Source organism: Triplophysa rosa, linkage group LG10 (genome assembly GCF_024868665.1).
Source record: "Triplophysa rosa linkage group LG10, Trosa_1v2, whole genome shotgun sequence".
NCBI classification, from domain to species: Eukaryota; Metazoa; Chordata; class Actinopteri; order Cypriniformes; family Nemacheilidae; genus Triplophysa; species Triplophysa rosa.
Window position 1 is genome coordinate 11,576,325 of NC_079899.1, and position 18,694 is coordinate 11,595,018.

Here is an 18,694-nt window from a genome sequence, read left to right on the forward strand (position 1 = left end):
AACCAGTGGAAGTGAATGGGTACAGCCGTTGTTCGGTTACCAACATTCTTCTAAATATCTTCTTTTGTGTCATACAGATTTGAAATGACAAGAGAGTGAGTAAATTATGACAGAATTTTAATTGACTTCATCTTTAAAAGTAAAAGTCTACGGCCCAACACGTGAGAATGTAAAACATCCCTTCGACTAATACATCACAACATTTCAAGTATTTTAAAAATGCAAACAAATTGAAATTCATTAAGGTTTTGTTTAATTCCAGTTTTCCCATGTATTTGTACATGTATTTATATATTAGCGTCAATGAGAGTTTTGGTAAACGGGGGTGAATAGAAGTTTATCCTAACAGTACATCTAAATATAGGTCATTATCAGTTGAGCTCTCTGTTTACAATTAAATATGCACAAAGCAAAGTCTACATTTATATACAGTCCACTGAACAATGGAGAATAAAGACATCCCTTCACTGGCCGAGTTACAGGTCACTCTGTTTCGAGCTCAATCATGACTAACAATATTTTACTTAAAAGTTACATAAGAGACTATCAAGTTGCTCTGCAACCACACCAAACACTCATCACATAAAACGCTCCACTATGGTACTGCCATACAGAACTCTATTCATTCATTAAACGTTTCAATACTTTAGAAAAGATTAATAATGGTGGTGTTAGAGTACATGACTGGTAATGATGAGCCATTTTCTCCTGAACACAAAGCACTAGAGAGACAGAGCGAGGATTATTACTGTTACAGGGAAGAATCATCTAGCCAAAGACAGGAAGAACCCTATTCGGAAAGGTCAAAATATAAATAATCTAGACTCTCGCACTTTGACTGACGTCACACACATTTGTAACAGCACAGAATTCACATTCTTGGTTACATGAAATAACGGATTAGTGCATACCACGCAAGGTAAAAACTGTTCAGTATGTTCCAGCTCTGCACACTAAAGGAAGTAAGAATAACTCTTAAGAGCATCTAAATAAAGACAGCTCAGAACTATTATAAATATCTATACACAAACAAACCCTCTTTAAGGCTCCTTAGTAGTTCCAAGTTCCATTCATCCCCCTGCAGGACCGTCATAGTGCTAAAAACTACCAGCAGGTACAGGGTGAGACCTTTTTCCTCAACACTAATAGAGTCACCCAGCACCATTTCTGTCGATTTCTCTCACGCATTGTATTTCTGAGATATGTAAGGTGTGAGAAAGGGAAGGCCTATTTATATGCCCAGCACTGGGGCAGGTAGTGGGAAAACGGTGCATCGGAGCGCCCCCCCCAAAGGCAAGACACCGCTCCGAGCGTATTTCTGGCTTAGCACCATTACAAAGCTGTCGTTTCCCAAGAGTCTTTTGAAGTCACGATATTCCCCATATATCCTTCTGCGTGGCCATACGCGACAGAAATACGAGTACGAATCCCACAGTTAAGCCGTCGTGTTTTTCAACGTTTTTACCACCATTTGGTGACTGTGATAAATTAAGAATGAAAGTGCATGGACAGCATCCAAGTCACAATCGTATGGAATCATATCTGGTCTACAAACCAAAAAAGAAAAAACCTGAACGATCTCCAAACTTGTATGATGTGATCAGGTGTTACATTCCAGAGACTGCATTGCCCTAAAGCAGTGAAGGCCAGGGGTCCACAGAAACTAAGCGACAGCAGAAACACAGATGATGGTGATGGTGATGGTTAGTGATGCCAAACGGAGGCAGAGAGGTGACGTCATCAGTCCAGATGTCCGACCGTCAGTCCATGATAAAGTGCACGAATGTGACCGGAAACGCTCCTCTTCTCATGGGCTCTCCCTCGATGTGGCCCAGCTACAGAACAACAAACAAAAATATGTTATAATACATCAGGCCATGCTGATAACACAAGAGCTCTCTCCAGCCATCTGTAATGATTTTTAAAGCACTTCCTAAACAACTGATCAACTCGGACGCCTGTCTGTAAGATTATCAACAAATAACTACAACAAACTATTTTAGGCCACAGCAGAACTCTACATTTAGTTCACTAGATCAACAAAACCTCAAAGGCAAAGTATCAAAAGATCTGTAAATCTCACATCTGTCAGGCCAGAAGAACCTGCAGAATGTGATGTTCAAGAACTACAAATGCTGTAACGGCACATGAAGAAATGCAAGAAAGCCCATATATGTTTCATATTTCCTTCACGGATCCACCAAAACAATACACAATAAATTGTTATTTCCTCATTATTTCTGCTATGTGGCATTTGTGTGTTTTTATAGGCACTGGACAGCTAGTGTTCTCCAGCTATTGCCAATTAAGGAAACCAAAAACAGAGCTGGAAAAGCAGTGAAGTGCATCCATATGTAAATAGCGCTGCCGTCATGCAGGCGGAAGACTGAGATTTGGGGATTTGGCTGTGCTGCTCAAGAGCGTCCTGTGAGAGTCCATGACTAAATACGGCCGGTGGAAATAAAAGCGATTTGGTGGAAAACAAGATGCAGCTGGTCTGTATTCGGCCAGAGAGATTGTATTGTATTGTATTTTTTATTAATACAAAATAATACTATTTTTTCTGTTTCTCCCATTACAATTCGCCTTTTTAAAAATAAGAATATTTTAATCATTTAGTTTGCCAAATGCTTCTCCTTCCTGCCAGTCTCGAGCTGCATGCACTCATCTAGTCTACAGCTGTGAAGTTACTCACCCACCACTCCTGATCCTCCTCACCATCCACCACAATGATCTCTCCCTCCGAGAAGGTCAGCTCATCCGGGTTATCAGCTACACAATGATACATGGCCTTTACACGCTTGGGCTTCTGCTTGTGGCACATTTAGAAACACAAACAAGAACGTCAGGTGGTACACGCCATAGCATGCTGATCCATTTAAATACTGTATATATATTTTTTTGTTCAAGTGATTTGTAGTTGAACTTTTTCATAGATCCCAAAAGTTTTGACTGAGTTTCATAGATCCCCATATCACTAATAAAATAGCCAGCTATGAGGTCGCCGAGGTCCGGACCTCTGTAATTTTTCATATTAAAAAATAAAATGGGAAGCTCTGGATGAGCGGAGTGTCTGCGTTACACGTATATAACTCAGTTCACAACAGTTGTTAATTGTCCGTGGTGTAAAAGATGGATTCATTTCACCAGATGCGGGAGGCTCCAGTTTGGTTCAGGCATGCAAATTATTTTCACAGGCACGTGAATAACAGGTGCAAAAAAATGTTTTGCCTGTGAATGTCGTGTAAGACGATGTATCTACTGAACATCATCCTTGATGGTTTTTTCTAGAGTCATTCATGCAGTTGAACGTACCAGGTAGGTTTTCCTGGGTATGTGGGTTGGAGGCATAGACTGGCCAATTGTGTTTTGAGATGGTGGAGACCCCGGAACTTCTTTAGCTGCTCAAAACAAAAACAACAAAAAACAGGAAATGACATCATAATTACCACCCACGTATCCAATTCAATAATGCAGCAAACCTTTTATAACTCAAACACCAACTCACAGTTAAAATGGTTTCTTTGACATCTACCTGGTCTCTCGATGGATCCCGAGCGCATCAGCGAGCTTTTCTTCGGATTCTTTTCCACACTGCAACCAACAAACGGAAAACCGCATTTCATCACACAGTTTACCAGCTTCATTTATCTGCAAACAATATACGATGTTTCCCCCCGTGTCTGCAGTACAGTTATAAAGACTGCGATATTGAGACTCGGGTCATGCTGGGTAACACCATTAGTAATCTGCGTGCTCTGCTCGTCTCTTCCTCTGGTGCTGTGTGCGTGAACGAGAACTTGAATAGGAATTAATGACCTGGACAGAGAAGCGGTTCCCTGCGGGCATTTTCCACCTCTACAACCACAAAGGGCACACTCACCTTAAACACTGCAGAGAAACATCAACTCGCAACTAGTTTGTATACTTTGTGGACCCATTTTATCATCTGTTGTGTTGATAGAGGGTGTGTATGTATGTGTGTGGATGAGTTCTAGAGTATTCTGACCTTGTAGCCCAGCTGATGTTCTGACCAGTTCTAGGCTGTACACTCATAGCCTCCATCATGCCGGAAGTTTTAGCCACATGATGGGGAGGGCCACCCGGCGCGAGAACTGAGGAGAGAAGTTTAAGGTGTTAAGCATGCTTGAGATTACTAAAAAACAATGGCAAGCTTCATTTTGGCCTCCAACATTTGACAAGCATCCCCTAAAATGTAGCCAAATCGTCACATCATTTGATTTGAATCGTTTCATAACTTTCACCAATCATAAATATATCAAATTTATGCATCCGCCATTCATCAGAAGCAAACTCACGGGAGGTGGATGTGACTCGTAACGGGGGGGCTGGGGGGTGCATGTTGGGGGGGTCAGAGGAAGATCTCTGCCTGCCTGTCAGATCCAGGGTGCCAGGCTTCCAACCAGGTGAACCCTGAGCCATTCCAGGAAGACCAGACGGCTGAACTGTAGAAAGGTGAGAGACTATGAAACATTGCATGAAACATTTAGAGAGATTAAATGCTCTCAGGCTTTTGTTTACCAGATGTGTGTGTGTGCTGCAGTGTTACAGCTAACTGTATGTGTCCGTTGATGCATTGTAAGCAGAGATGAGCAATGTTTTTAATTAATTCTCGCATTTGCATTGTGGGACTGACAGCGCAACGCTCAACTTTATGCAAATGAGAGATGAAAAATGCTAAGCAACAACCAATCAAAGAGAAAGTGGTTAGTTCTTTCACTGCCACTGACAATATTTTACAGCTCTGTGTTTTCACTGTTATACAGTAGGGGGGCGCTGTTGTGCATCTGCTGAAATAGTTAGCATCTACTGATCCAAAAGCAAGAAATTTTCTGTGTTTTGATCGTTTCGAATCCGATCTAGACAAACTCTAAAAATGTGGCATTCGAGAGGCGATAAAATATAATAGAATATACATACTTATTTTGTTTTCATTCGATGTATTGTGTGTTCATATATTTATATAAAATCTTTTTCAAAGTTTTGTGAAAATTATCAAAAGTACTGGTTTTTGACGCTTTTTAAAAACACTGGCGGAGAAAAAAATCTGAACTGCCTTCATTGCTGCAAGTACATTATTTACATTTACATTTAGCAGACGCTTTTATCCAAAGCGACTTACATTGCATTGTTTCTGAATTTGTGCAATCCCCTGGGATCGAACCTGTGACCTTGGCGTTGCTAGCCACAGCAAAGCTTTTTAATATCAAAAAGATTATAAATATTAAGATTATAAATGAACAATTAAAAATATCATTTATTAGAAATACAGTATATACAAATATATAACTTATAATTTAACTGAAATTTTACATGAAATGCATCCTTGTTCAATACAAAACTATTTATAAGTGGTTTTAAAAAATCTTTTGAAATAGAAATTGTCCATTCTAAAATTTTGAAAAAACTTTTTAACTGCAATTTTACATCACATGCTGCTTCACTAATTTATTAGTGATTTTTTACGTGAGTGTACATATATGTTTAATTCAGATATCAAATAGAATTTGCACACGTGCATTGGCTAGTCTAAGGTTTTCTGTGGACACGTAAAGTAACGTTAACTTTGTAAATCAGCACAGCTCTATTCTGCATCTTCTTTCATTAGATCCTTGAACAACAGAACTTATTGTCAAGACTGCAAGAGAGAGATTTGTTTGCAAAGAGAGTTGAGAACTATGGGATTCAGTTCCAAGTCCCAATAGTGAGAAAAAAAACTTGCTCTAACACTGAGATCAGCTGTTTTTATCTGTATGAAACTGTGATTGACATCTACCAATATGATATTGACTGACATCAGCTGTTCAGAGCCATATGAACTGTTTGGAAACACATGACACCTGCTGCCAAGCATCTGAGCTCATAACAGCTCCTGCCAGCCCAGACACCCTGGGAGCGCACATTTAGGTCAGTATCTTCACACGGCCGTTGCCATGGAGCTTTGCAGTGTAATTGGGAGAGGGTGAGAATTCAGGAACAGATCAAATGAGATTTCTGCCATTTTGAGATCTTGACATCTGTGAGGCCTATAATAATGTGACATGACTCTTAATGATAAAAGGTCAAATATCCTCAGTGACTTTGACAAAGTTATTTCGTTTCTTTGTAATATCTGCATATTTTGAAGTAACATATGTAATAACATTTTTACTATTTTACGGTCACAATATGACAAATATAATGGTTCAAAATTTTTTTGTAAAGAAATTATAGCCACATTTTACCAATTAAGTTGGATGGCAGTTTTTTTGAAAAAAAAAATTTCATTTCAAAATTCATTTTCGAACCGTTTTAGTTTTGTTATTTATTTGATATGTACTTTCATTATTTTATTATTTACTTATTTGTTTACTTATTATTTATTTACTTATTTGCTATAGGTTTGATTTTTTTTATCCGAGTTATAGTTTTTTCCAGTCAAAAATTTGCCTCAACTTAAACTTATTTTATGTTATTACAAAGGCAATATTTCATTTCTTTTTTTAATACAACTTAAATATATATTTTAAACATTATTTTCGGTTACACTTTATTTTACAGTGCCCGTGTTACAGTGTAATTATACATTTAAGTACTGAGTAATAAAAAGCAACTACATGTATTTACTATAGGGTTAGGGTTAGGATTAGGGTTTGGGTCAGGGTTAGTTACATGTAATTATGCATAATTTATAGTAAATACTATAGTAAATACATGTAACATGCGTAACAAGGGCACCGTAAAATAAAGTGTTACCTTATTTTCTTCTAATATTATTTAGGCCAATTTTTTATTTGATTTCAACAATTTAGTAAACTATTATAACCTTGGTGAAGGATCAAATATGAAATACATGGTCAATACCTAAATTTCGGGGTGGTAGAGGTGGAGCAGACGTGGATAGGGTGACCGGTGAGTTGGTGATGATGGTTCCATAGGTCTCATTGTTGACCAGGTTGGGCACAAAGCTCCGACTGGCCGTGCTAGGCTGAAGGGAGTTACTTCCTGGTGTGTAACAGCTAATGGGTCTCTCATCCCGCCGGTGAGGGCTAGACTGTTGACATAAAGATGAAAGTCAACACTGATCTAACACAATCCAGAAACTTTCTTTGAGATCTTTGAGTTCTTCACCTTCTCATCCAGATCTTCATCACTTTCATCCAGGTCCTCATGTTGAAGCCTCCACTCGTACTCTACGTGCACGTGAGCGTTGAACTTCCCAGCAAGTGCCTGGTTCAGCTGAAGATAAATATGACGTAAATCAGTCAAACTGCAGCCAGTGTAAAGAAAGATGTATAGTTTAACACTTTTTATTGATGCTATTCAATCAGAGAAATACAAAAAGGACAACAGAAACAGCAATTGTTTTAATCTTCTCTCAATTGTAAAGAAAGGTGTATAAATAATAAATGCACAGAAAAGTAGCTCACCAGTTCCTCACACTGTATATGTTTGAGTCGTCGGGCGATGTCAAGCGGGGTCTCACCAGCCTCATTAGCTAAAAACACAAACATTAAGAAAACACACTCCTTTAGCCACTTTACCGAGTATCTACTCCCTAAGATGTAGTAAGCAAAACCTGGGTGGATAAGGACACCCTTAACATTTTCCTCTACATTACGGGATACTGGCTTCCTTTGGTGTATTGTAGTATATGAATAAGACAAAGCCAAGACTATCCAGACCGCTTGCTCACAAAAGACGCTGGCAGAGAGCTGAAAGAGGAGATTCCCTGGCACGGTTTACTCTCCCACATACAGTTCACACACAGAACTGCAGGCCACACATGGCTGTGAGCTATATTTTGATTCTATTGTCTGTGTACAGACTGTTAATGGGAGAGATTCCTGTGCATAATAACAGGCTTACACAAACCCTCCCTAATCACCACACTGAGATTTCCCAGCAGTCCAAATGAAAACATGGTGTGAGAGTATCCTGAAGAGTGCCACCAGACAAAACTCAACTTGCACTCAACAGATTTTTGTCCAATCAAATGCCTCCAAACTGAAAATGTCCCTCCCCCAATATCATATGCAGAGGTAACACCGAATATTTCAGTTTTACTTTTGAATTTCTTACCGATGTCTATCGAGGCCTTTCCTCTCAGCAGCAGTTTAAGACACTCGCTGTTGTCCGTCAGACAGCAGTAATGCAGCGCTGTGCTTCCTTTAACCGTTTGCTTATCCAGGTTTAAACTGCGGAGGGAAACACACAATTTTGCCTTTTAAAAAAAAACTCTCACAGCTACAACAGCCCCTTTAACCTTCCAGACTAGCATGTTTGAATAGTTTCGGTCAAAAGGTGTGAAAAAGGCATTCATTCAGATGAAGGTCCGCAGCAGCGTCTGTCAGTATTTGGTCTTCCGAGAATGGAAATAAAAACGCAAGGGAATTTCCAGCCTCGGTTGTCGGGTACCTGTTTTGGGTGAGGAAGTCCACGATGTGAAGGGAGGTTCTGTCCACCAGTCTGACGGCCAGATGAAGGGCTGTCTCACCTTGTTCCTACCACAGCAAATTAAACAAACAAACAAACAAAATGAGGTTTTTCTACTGACGGTTAGTTGCTTTTTGAGTTTGTGTTTCAGACATGCTGAGGAAAAATTTGGTTTCGTGGTATTTTGAAAATATGTTGTGGCTTAACCCACGCATGTTCAAGTATAGAACACCTGAGAAATTCTTCCAAATGTATAAATACTCATTATGTATATGTGTACAGTGTACCAGTGTACTTTTATAACAATAAAACATTGTGTTTCTACTGAAAGTCATAATATAAGATCTTGTGTAAATACAATATTTACTTTTATGACATTGTTGTCAACTTAAAGGGACAGTTCACCCAAAAATGATAATTCTGTCATTAATCCAAAACGAAATAAACTTTTTCGTTCTGTTGAACACAAAAAAGATATTTGGAAGAATGTGAAAAACTAAACAATTCTGGGGCACCATTGACTACCATAGTAGTTTTTTGTCCCTACTGTGGAAGTCAATAGTGCCCCCGAACTATTTGGTTGCAAACATTTTTCCAAATATCTTTCTTTGCGTTTAGCAGAACAACGAAATTTACACAGGTTTGGAACAACTTGAGGGTGAGTAAATGATGACAAAATGTTCATTTTTGGGCCCTTTAAGGCAGTTTAACAGGCACTATGGTGTTTTGACACACGTTTTGTAAGATCACTATATCATCCAATCTGGGGCACGACAGACTTACATGGCCATTGGCCAGCGGTATGGGCTCCATTAGATCCACCCCCTCAGCGAAAACCTGAACAAGAGAGAAAATATCTCTGGCCTTCACGGCATCACACAGCGTGTGCAGTTTGGAAAGCTCATCGGGACACTTCTTCCGAGCGAAGCGTTTCTCTGTGTATTTGGCCATGATGAAGTCTTTCCTCGCCTGCCTGTGCCATTAGAGAGCAGCAAAGAGTGGACGTGCTTAATATGTGACACAAATGTGATGGCGCGAGTTACACAAGACAAATTCCCAAAGAAAAACTCTGGCTTACATGTCACTGGCTGGATTTGGTTTGATCACATCTTCTGCTGTCAAACACGCTTCCATGATCTCATTAAAGCCAGCATTCCCCACGTTCTTGGCCAGCTGAACACCACAGCACAAAGCATACACACAAACACATGCATGAAATCAAGTGTACAGCACAAATTAATTGCGTTGACCAACACCGAACTGCCGAACACGAACAGACTTGATGCATTTATTCAGGGTCCATTTAATGGGTTTTGTTATTTCATAAAGTGCCAATCAGTCTACAACAGTGTGTCTTGGCAAGCATTCAGAAAACCAAGCTTGTCTCACTGCGGTTAACAGTTCTGCAGTCTTGTGTAATTGCCGTAATGATTGTAAATGACTCAAACATTGGGGCTGAAACCATGCGTGTGGAATGACTCCCAAAGAGCCCGATTAGATTTTTTTGAAGAAAACAATATACAAATGAAAAGCATGCACACTTAAATCCAGTGCCAACCAAATAAACAAACCTAATATTAGGCCTAGAGCAGCAGTGGTGAGGACAATCTGACATTAAACACCAAACACTAACCAAGAGCTCTGAGGTGCTGAGAACATCTAGTGTTAAAGACTGGATTCTGGAGTAGTGTACGCCCAACTCTCGGTGGATACCAGAACACTCGATGCACGTCAGGATGCCCAGATTGGTGGATAGCCATGTCGGACCTGAGGGAGAGAAAAAGATGCTCAAAATGTGTCTGCGAAAGAAAGGTTCTCAATCAAGAAAAACATTCAAAAGACAACTAACTAACAAAGTAAATATCCAAATATTTCTGTGGTTTTAAATTATTCCAAAATATAAGCTCACCCTAGAGATTTTTGTGATGCATCTCTGCGATAAATCTACTTATAACTGTGTAAACTAATGTGTAAACTATGTTTAAATAGCTCTTTGCTTATTAGTTTTGCTATCTTTCACAGTAGACATCGCTTAAAACAGAAACTGACGTATTAGTGGAGAAAGTTATTTTGATATTTCATATTTGTCTAAATAAAATAAAATCCACTGATGAATTCAACCAATATGCTACGATAATATCACTAATAACAAAATCAAGTCAGGCATATTAGTTTTGGTCTCATGGTGGCAGCTTCCTTTTCGACTAGTTGTTTGGCATGCGATTGGTCCGAGCAGACAAATTCAATCATTCTAGTCGACTTCCTTTACAACCGGCTTCCACGTTGTTCTTCCTCTGAGCCAACCCACAACTTCCTGTCGATTTCCAGGTCGCTTACCGGGAGCTCCGCAGTCACAGCAGACGTCGTTGCCGGCCATCCGCTTGACCTCACCCAGGATGGCCTTGGTGAGCTCCTGCACGATGTTGTTCTCGCCAACGTGCTGATCACCCTTAAAAGCGTTGTTGAGCGCCTCCTCTTTACTGTTCTGCAACACTGAGATCCATCTGAGAGGAAACACAGAGATTATCAGAGGAAACAGAGAGGAGTGATTTCAAATAAAACAACGTTCCCACTGGAAATATAAACTCACATTTGACATTCAGGCTCATCTTCTGCCTGGAAATGATACGTTCTGTCGTCTACAAAGAAAAAAACAAAGACTGAGTTGAATGCATTAAAATAATCAAAGATGCTATATAAATAAATAAAAGGTTACAATCGTCCAAAAATGGTATTAAATTCAATAGTATTACCATGGTTCCTTTTGTTAGCGTAAGACCGAAAAAGCAAAATAAAAGTCTGTGACTCCTATAATATTTCAGATCATATTCATAGTAAATACTACACATTTACTACATAAAAATAGTGATATTTAAAGAGAATTTTCAAGAGAAATAGGGAACTCTTTTCTTTATGGACTTTATAAAGCTGAGATTACACTAAGCAATAATGTTGAACTGGCTGAAGGGAACGCTTTAATTTAAAGAGTCAAACTGTAAAAAGGAATTTGGAAGGCGAGATAACCTCAGAAACTCCCACTCATGAACAGACACATGAACTTGTTTTTCTCTCTGGCATTAGTTTCCTGTGGTTACATGAGGAAGTACTGGAACATGAGAGAAAATTCCTCAGCCAGGACTAGTGTTTCCTCACAGATAACACTCACAACAACACGTAACAGCTCAAGAGAGAACTGTCACAAAACAGTGTAAACCAGTCTGAGGAGGTTTGCAGGTCTTGGCTGGTTTAAGCTAGTCTAGCTCGTCTCCATCTAGAAAACCAGCAAAGAAACTGAGAAAAGGCTACTGATTCCTGGTGAAGAATTACATCACCCAAGATTCTTCAAAAAATGATCTAACCAACCAGAGAATCACAGCAAACAAAAAGTGCATAAAGCACTACAAATGCGAGAATGCGAGGCCGACTTTAACTCTCAAACTACTCATATTTGTATATATATACAGCCGCGGAAAAATTTAAGAGACCGTTTCAGAGAAATGTACTATATATACATATGTGTTTAGGTAAATTGAACTACTAACAATATTTGTACCACATATTTTAAATAAAAATATTGTTTCTATTTGCATTAGCAGTATTTGCAGAAATAGAAAACTGGAGAACAAGACGCTGTGTATTTTTCAGGCCTCAAATACTGCAAAGAAAACGTTCACTTATAAGCAATACAACAGAAATATTTGTACATGTATTTGGAAGTTTAAAATTATTTTTTTTATGTGATAACCTCCATTATTATCACAGTTTTGATGAATCTTCTGTCAGTCTTTCACATTGCTGTTGGATGACTTTGTCTGTTGAGTAAAAAAACCCTCAAAAGTGACACTTGACTGAAATGGCCACAATACATCTAGCTGATTTGAAATGAAAATTTGGAATGGTCTCATAATATTATTCGCGGCTGAATCTGAAACGTATCGATTCATTATAACCGAATGAATCAGATTATCAAAATGAACTGCCCAAATGAACAATACCGTCCAGTACAAGTTACAGGAAAACCTACAAAATTGTTACACAAACATGTGTTCTAAACACTTAATTTCCTCCTTTCGTTGGCTCCTACATAAGATTGACAGATGCGTGTGTAAAGTAACATTGGCGGCGGTAACCGTACGGGAGATGAGGTCGAAACTCTTCTTTTCCTCTGGATTGTGCTTCACCTGACAGGTGAGAAGATTGAGTTTGGCAGGAGGTCTGTTAGCCTGAGTCACAGAGAAACCGAGAGAGAAAGAGCGAAAGAGAGACAACAGTTAAAGAGCCATAAGAAACATTTCAGTCACCAATAACATTTTACCCCAAAATACTGTCTTGAATGTTTGATTTACTGAGACTACATATATTTAACAACACCTTTCTTTCAAGAAAAGTGTTTGATGTGAGGTGTATTGGGGCCAAAGGAAACGCCTCCAGAAAAGCCTCTTACAGGGAATGTTATAATAGGCATTGGGTAATAAGGAAGATGCTCAGATTTATCCCCCCCAAAAAAGAATGTTGCCTTGGAAACAAGGCTGGAACTTCATGGAAAGGCCTGTTCACACCCACCAGGACGTTAATGATAACTAAATCACTTTAATCTAAATTAAAGAGAATTTTGGTGTACACCTCACAATGACAACGTTACAGATGAATGAAACTAATGGGATCAATTCAGAGCATTTTTCCAGCAGGTTTCCAACCGAAACATATTCAAATATAACATGTGAAATGTGAAACTGCAGGTTTGGAATGACATGAGGGTGAGTAAATGACGAAAACATTTTGTGTGAACCGTCCCTTTAAGTGCGTGCTTGTGTAAGTTTGGATAGGTTGTATATTAACATCAAGTTTAAAGTCAAAATTGATCTAAATGCATAAGGAAAAGTGATGTTTACATGACACATTGGAATAAAATATTTTGTGTACGTCGATAGTCTTGCAGTGTATTCATTTGTGAAAGCACAAAGTTTATTGACTGGCATGAGCGCATACAAACTACACGCGTGAGGTCATCAGTAGTTTACACACCGTCCCGTGCGAGATGGTCAAATAACCGTTCTTCACCGTGCATTTTCTCTTCTGCCATACTTTACGCAGCCTAGGGGACAGGAAGTGACATCCTCACCATAGTTCATCATCCACCAGCAAGTCAACGGCAGACACTATTGCTTAAGGCCATAAATTAAAATAGATCTCCACAGCATTCAATACATGATAAATAATGCAGAATTTGCTTCAACAATCATGCATTAACTCAAAGCGTTTAAATGCACCGTTACGTGATATTAAAGCACAATTACCCATCACTCTTCTTGTAAAGATTGCCGCTGCGTTCTGTCCCGTGTTCTTTGTTCCCCTGGGGCTGGTGTAGACTGTAGGTGGCGCTCTGCCTAACCTGCGAATCCTACGTGGAGAGAAAAAATCATCTACATGAATACTCATAGCGCGCAGGCAACAGCAGTAAAGCGCTGAGCCGTCACTATAGGCAGAAGAAATGGAAAGTTGTTTTTCTGTGCTTCAGTGTTGTCACTGCAGTGAGGAAATGGGAGCAGTGGGTTTCAAGTGTCCCCAGAGAGCTGAGCTCATTCTGAAATGCACTGCTTTGGAACACAAGCCAGTAATGACAATACTGCCATTTTAGTACTAATGTTGTTTTTAGTTAAATAGAAGCCAGAATGGGTTGTTTTCAGATGGCTTAAATTTAGTGCCAAGGAACACAGAGCCAGCATTTAAAACTTTAAGAGCAAACACTACTTACATTTATGCATTTGGCAGACACTTCCATCCAAACTTAGTGCGTTCAGATATACTGTATATATTTTTATCAGCATATGTGTTCACTGGGAGTCAAACCCGTGACCTTTGTGCTGCTAACGCAATGCTCTACCAACGTGAGCTATGGGAACCACACTATAACAACTTTATTAGCTTGTTTACTTATTTAATCCAATTCAGCAAAAAGGCATATATATATATGCATGATCAGATGGCAGAAAGTGTGTACCAGGAAGACACTTACTCTCCTAGACTTCGTTGCCAAAGGATGGTAGCATTAAAGAAGAGGAAAAAAGCATTCTTCAGACAGGTCTATAATTCACATATACTGTCGCAGTAAAGGATGACGTAACAACAATACTATATGTGATGCTGTCTGTGAAAACCCAGCTAAAATCCTTTTTCGTGATTTACTGTTTTCTTCATAAAAATCCTATTGTCAAGAAGATTTCGTGGAAAATATAACCTTGAGCTCAGATTGAAGTCATAGCAAAATGAATGATTGAAATCAAACTTTGATGTTCGTTACCTCATAGTTAGATTATGAGACATTAGCCTGGATTTCACAGACCGGGTCACTTATAGTGACAAAAATGATAGGTGGCATTTTTGGGGGGCTGTGGATGACAGAAATCCATTTTCGTGTCTTTTTGTCCACTCCAGAATCTAGCAATGTTTCTTTTTTTTAGAACATCACAATTAAGTAACAAGATACGAGAGGCTATGCTTTATTGTGTAGTCATGCCCGTGGGACATGGGTTAACAACCCCTTTAACCACCACACAGCATTCAAAAAACATTACTACATGTTAGCATTTAGCAAAAATATAAGCATTTACTAATATTGTTTTCAAACTTAATATTAGTTCATGCACAATAAACGAACATCAACAATTGTATTGACAATAACATAGATTATTGAATGCTGAAAAACTGTATTGCTTATTGTTAGTTCATAGCTAATGCATTTATTAGTGTTAACAAATACAACCTTAAAGTACATAGGACATTACAGTATAATCAGATGGAAAGACGTTTAGCAGCGGTTCAAATGACATTCAGAGGATTGTTTACTCCTGATTATTTGCGTTCAGATTAAACGTGTGTAATCTTTTAATGTCTGTAGCTCATATATACTAAAGCTGCTTACTTGAGGGCCTGTCTTAAGATGTTTGCTGAGAAAATGATTCAGCAGTATTGTAATTGATCCTGTGTTACATTTAGCTTCATACACACTTTAAATGATGCAGTGGTTTGTAGATTGTGCTGGACTGGGTTCGAGAAAGGACAAACCTCCTTCTGCTCCACCTGCAGAGATGTCTTCAGAACGTCCCGTAACTGAGTAAGCTGCCTGCGCTCTTCATCCTGTACCTGTTTGATCTGACAAAAATGACACATACAGTGGAAATAAATCGGGTACAAAACAATTTACAGGGCAGTTTCTATAAAAATCCATCTTCGTTTATTATTACTACATCACTTACAAAAAATGTTTTTTTTAGTTTTTTGGCAAAAGTACCACAAGTATGGAATTCTTTCCAGTATTTGTTTTAAGCCTCTCACCGAATGCAAGTCTGTGGCGAGTTTTTCTATTGAGGGTTTGAGGTTGTCCACTGCTTTCAGACCATCCTGGAAGAAGCTACAGCAAAAGACATTACGTCAACTACTGTCCTACCAAAGAACATCAAATCTGTCTAAACCTTAACCTAGTGGCTGCCTCAAAAACTAGTGAGCGGTCTCCCAAGTCTTTTGAGCCACAGAGATGCATATAAACATACAGAATGTGCCTATAATGCCCTTAAAGGGATAGTTCACACCAAAAATGAAAATTTCTCACCCTCTTGTCATTTCAAACCTATTTGACTACATTTCTTCCGCAGAACACAAAAAAAGATATTTTGAAGAATGTTGTAACCGAACAACATCGGTACCCATTGACTTTTGTACACTATTGTATAGACACAAAACCACTGCAAGTCAATGAAGAAAGAAAGTCATACAGGTTTGAAATGACAAGAGGGTGGGTAAATGATGACAGAATTTTCATTTTTGGGGTGAACTATCCCTTTAATGTTGTCTATGTAGGCAGCTCACTGTGCCAGACCCATTATTGTAGGACGGATGTGACCAGACTTACTTGCATTGTGCATGAAAGTATTTGATGAGATTCTGCAGGAGGTCGACACCTTTCTTGATCTTAATTTCATTGACTTTGAGGAGGTACTGTAACGAAACAATGGCATACGCTGAATCACACACATACAACACAGGAAGCGCCTGTGGAATTAGAGCGACATAACAGGATTCTCCTTCAACACGAGACCCTCCTCTGACCTCGCACATCTGAAGCTGAAAAAAGCGTCGCTCCTTCTCCATCTCCTCAGCTACCTCGGCTCCGCTGATCTCCGTCCGGATCATTCCGTGTTGTCGAGCGTGCTCTTTCTTCTCCTTCTCTATTTTGGAACTGCATGAAAGATGCACAGACCATCTTAAAACCGAGACAAGCATACACACACAGACAGGAAACACAAGCTCTTCCACTCATGCAACAGGGCATTCTTTTCCATATGCTCCAGCGGCATACTGTGCCCATGTTACGGAAGCAGCACTTCCTTTGTGGGGAAGGAGAGCTGGAAAGCGTTTGGCCTGTTCTCACAGACAGGGTTCCAGAGAAAGCCTCACGCGGTTAGCTCAGGCCCTCAGCGTGAAGCAGGCTAACAGCCGGCCGTTTCTGGAACCTCTGCGTTCATGATCTGGTACACAGTAAAATCGCCAGTGTTAAAAAAAGGTCAAATTAACACTTAAGGTGTATATATAATCCACACTCTCAAAGTGTGGATTATATAAACACTGTGAGAGTTCATTTGACCCTTTTTAACACTGGCGATTTTGCTGTGTTGCTGAAGATGGCTACAAACTAGAATCCATTTCACAGACTGTGGTAAAAAGCATCAAGCGCTGAGAAAAAGTGCTGTGTTGCCATGAGGAGCTGCCGAAGAGCTCGGATTTTAAGTTTGTCGCCAATAATTTCTAAAATAGACTTATAATTATTAAATAGCTAATATAATTTACCTTATTAGTAAGTTTATTTATTTTTTATTTAGCCTTGTTGTGCAAGCTCTATGGAGCTTGTGCAGAGGCAGCAGCTTTTACCAGAGGGGAACTGGAATCCCCTGGTTGGGCCTGGGTTCTCCTGAGGTTTTTTTTCTCGATTGGAGTTTTGGGTTCTTCGCCACCGTTTGCATACTGTTTTGCACTATTTGCCTGGCCGAGGGGGCTGCTTAAGAATTAGAATTTTTAAGTTTTACTTAATTAATATTGCATATAGGAATTTATAGTCTGTTTAATATTTGACCTGTGTTTCTCTTTCCTTCATCTTAAATGTGTGTTTTCACTATGCGTGCTTGTCTGTGTGTATGTGTGTTCATGTTTGTATATCCTGGTGGGGACCTGAACCTGAATGCACACCAACACATGGAGACTCGTGTCGGGCAAAAAAGCTAATAAATTGTACAGAACAATATTTTTTAAAAATCTAAAAATGCAAAAAGTTTTCTATGATCTTTAGGTTTAGGGATAGGGTTAGGGATAGGGGATAGAATATACAGTTTGTACAGTATAAAAAACATTACGCCTATGGACTGTCCCCACGGAGATAGTAAACCAGACATGTGTGTGTGTGTGTGTGTGTGTGGACATGTTTTTATAACCCAGTGGGGACCTAAGCCAGAATGCACACCAACACATGGGGACTCGTGTCACCGTGGGGACCAAAATTGAGGTCAAAAAAGCTTATAAATTGTACAAAACAATATTTTTTAAAAATCTAAAAATGCAAAAAGTTTTCTATGATCTTTAGGGTTAGGGGTAGGGTTAAGGGATAAAATATACAGTTTGTACAGTATAAAAATCATTACTCCTATGGACTGTCCCCACGGAGATAGTAAACCAGACGTGTGTGTGTGCGTGCGCGTCCGTATGTGTCTCTATATCTATGTGTGTTAGTACGTGTGCATATTGTGTGTGTGGAGTGCTTTGTATGTGGGTGTGTCTGTGTCTGTCTTCTGTGTTTTCACTTTTTTTTGTTTTTACAGGTACAACTTTAATTGTTTTGCTTATAGTCAATATGTCTCATATACAGCTGCTTTGTAACAATGAAAATTGTAAAAAAAAGCGCTATATAAATAAAGTTGAGTTGAGTTGAGTAATGCATCTATACAGAAGTGAAGAAATACAGTAAGCAGACTCCCTCATGACAGCACATCACCTCCACAGGTGACTCAAAAGAACAGTCCACCATTTTCTGTCATATAGATTATGTTCTACATCAACCAATTAACTAACAAAATGGTGGAGCATTGCTTTTGTCTGTGGGAAAACAAACCACACAAACAAACATGAATCGCAATTGGATGCTCTACATCTAGTCTCCTGAGCAATTTTAGCATTGATTCTCTATCCTTCATTAAATAACACAGCAAAGTTT

General features: G+C 39.1%; 1 protein-coding gene across 6 annotated transcripts in view; it reads right to left on the reverse strand.

Annotated features, from left to right (window-relative positions):
* Positions 1–45: 45 nt before the first annotated feature.
* asap2a (ArfGAP with SH3 domain, ankyrin repeat and PH domain 2a) overlaps positions 46–18,694 on the reverse strand; it is a 62,374-nt gene continuing 43,725 nt past the window's right edge. For 2 of the 6 annotated variants that reach the window (XM_057343989.1, XM_057343986.1), the window contains 23 exons: positions 16,543–16,672; positions 16,346–16,431; positions 15,772–15,847; positions 15,502–15,588; positions 13,734–13,837; positions 13,462–13,531; positions 12,572–12,659; positions 11,027–11,075; positions 10,774–10,940; positions 10,070–10,203; positions 9,515–9,609; positions 9,220–9,409; positions 8,419–8,504; positions 8,083–8,198; positions 7,431–7,498; positions 7,132–7,239; positions 6,865–7,054; positions 4,320–4,466; positions 4,010–4,115; positions 3,509–3,594; positions 3,316–3,401; positions 2,696–2,809; positions 47–1,835 (listed from right to left, as the gene is read on the reverse strand). In XM_057343989.1, coding sequence (XP_057199972.1) covers positions 1,761–1,835; positions 2,696–2,809; positions 3,316–3,401; positions 3,509–3,594; positions 4,010–4,115; positions 4,320–4,466; positions 6,865–7,054; positions 7,132–7,239; positions 7,431–7,498; positions 8,083–8,198; positions 8,419–8,504; positions 9,220–9,409; positions 9,515–9,609; positions 10,070–10,203; positions 10,774–10,940; positions 11,027–11,075; positions 12,572–12,659; positions 13,462–13,531; positions 13,734–13,837; positions 15,502–15,588; positions 15,772–15,847; positions 16,346–16,431; positions 16,543–16,672 — 2,458 coding nt within the window. In that variant the 3' untranslated portion in view covers positions 47–1,760. Of the gene's footprint in view, positions 1,836–2,695; positions 2,813–3,315; positions 3,402–3,508; positions 3,595–4,009; positions 4,116–4,319; positions 4,467–6,864; positions 7,055–7,131; positions 7,240–7,430; positions 7,499–8,082; positions 8,199–8,418; positions 8,505–9,219; positions 9,410–9,514; positions 9,610–10,069; positions 10,204–10,773; positions 10,941–11,026; positions 11,076–12,571; positions 12,660–13,461; positions 13,532–13,733; positions 13,838–15,501; positions 15,589–15,771; positions 15,848–16,345; positions 16,432–16,542; positions 16,673–18,694 lie in introns of all 6 variants that reach the window. The other 4 variants (XM_057343988.1, XM_057343985.1, XM_057343990.1 and 1 more) reach the window with 4 other exon arrangements.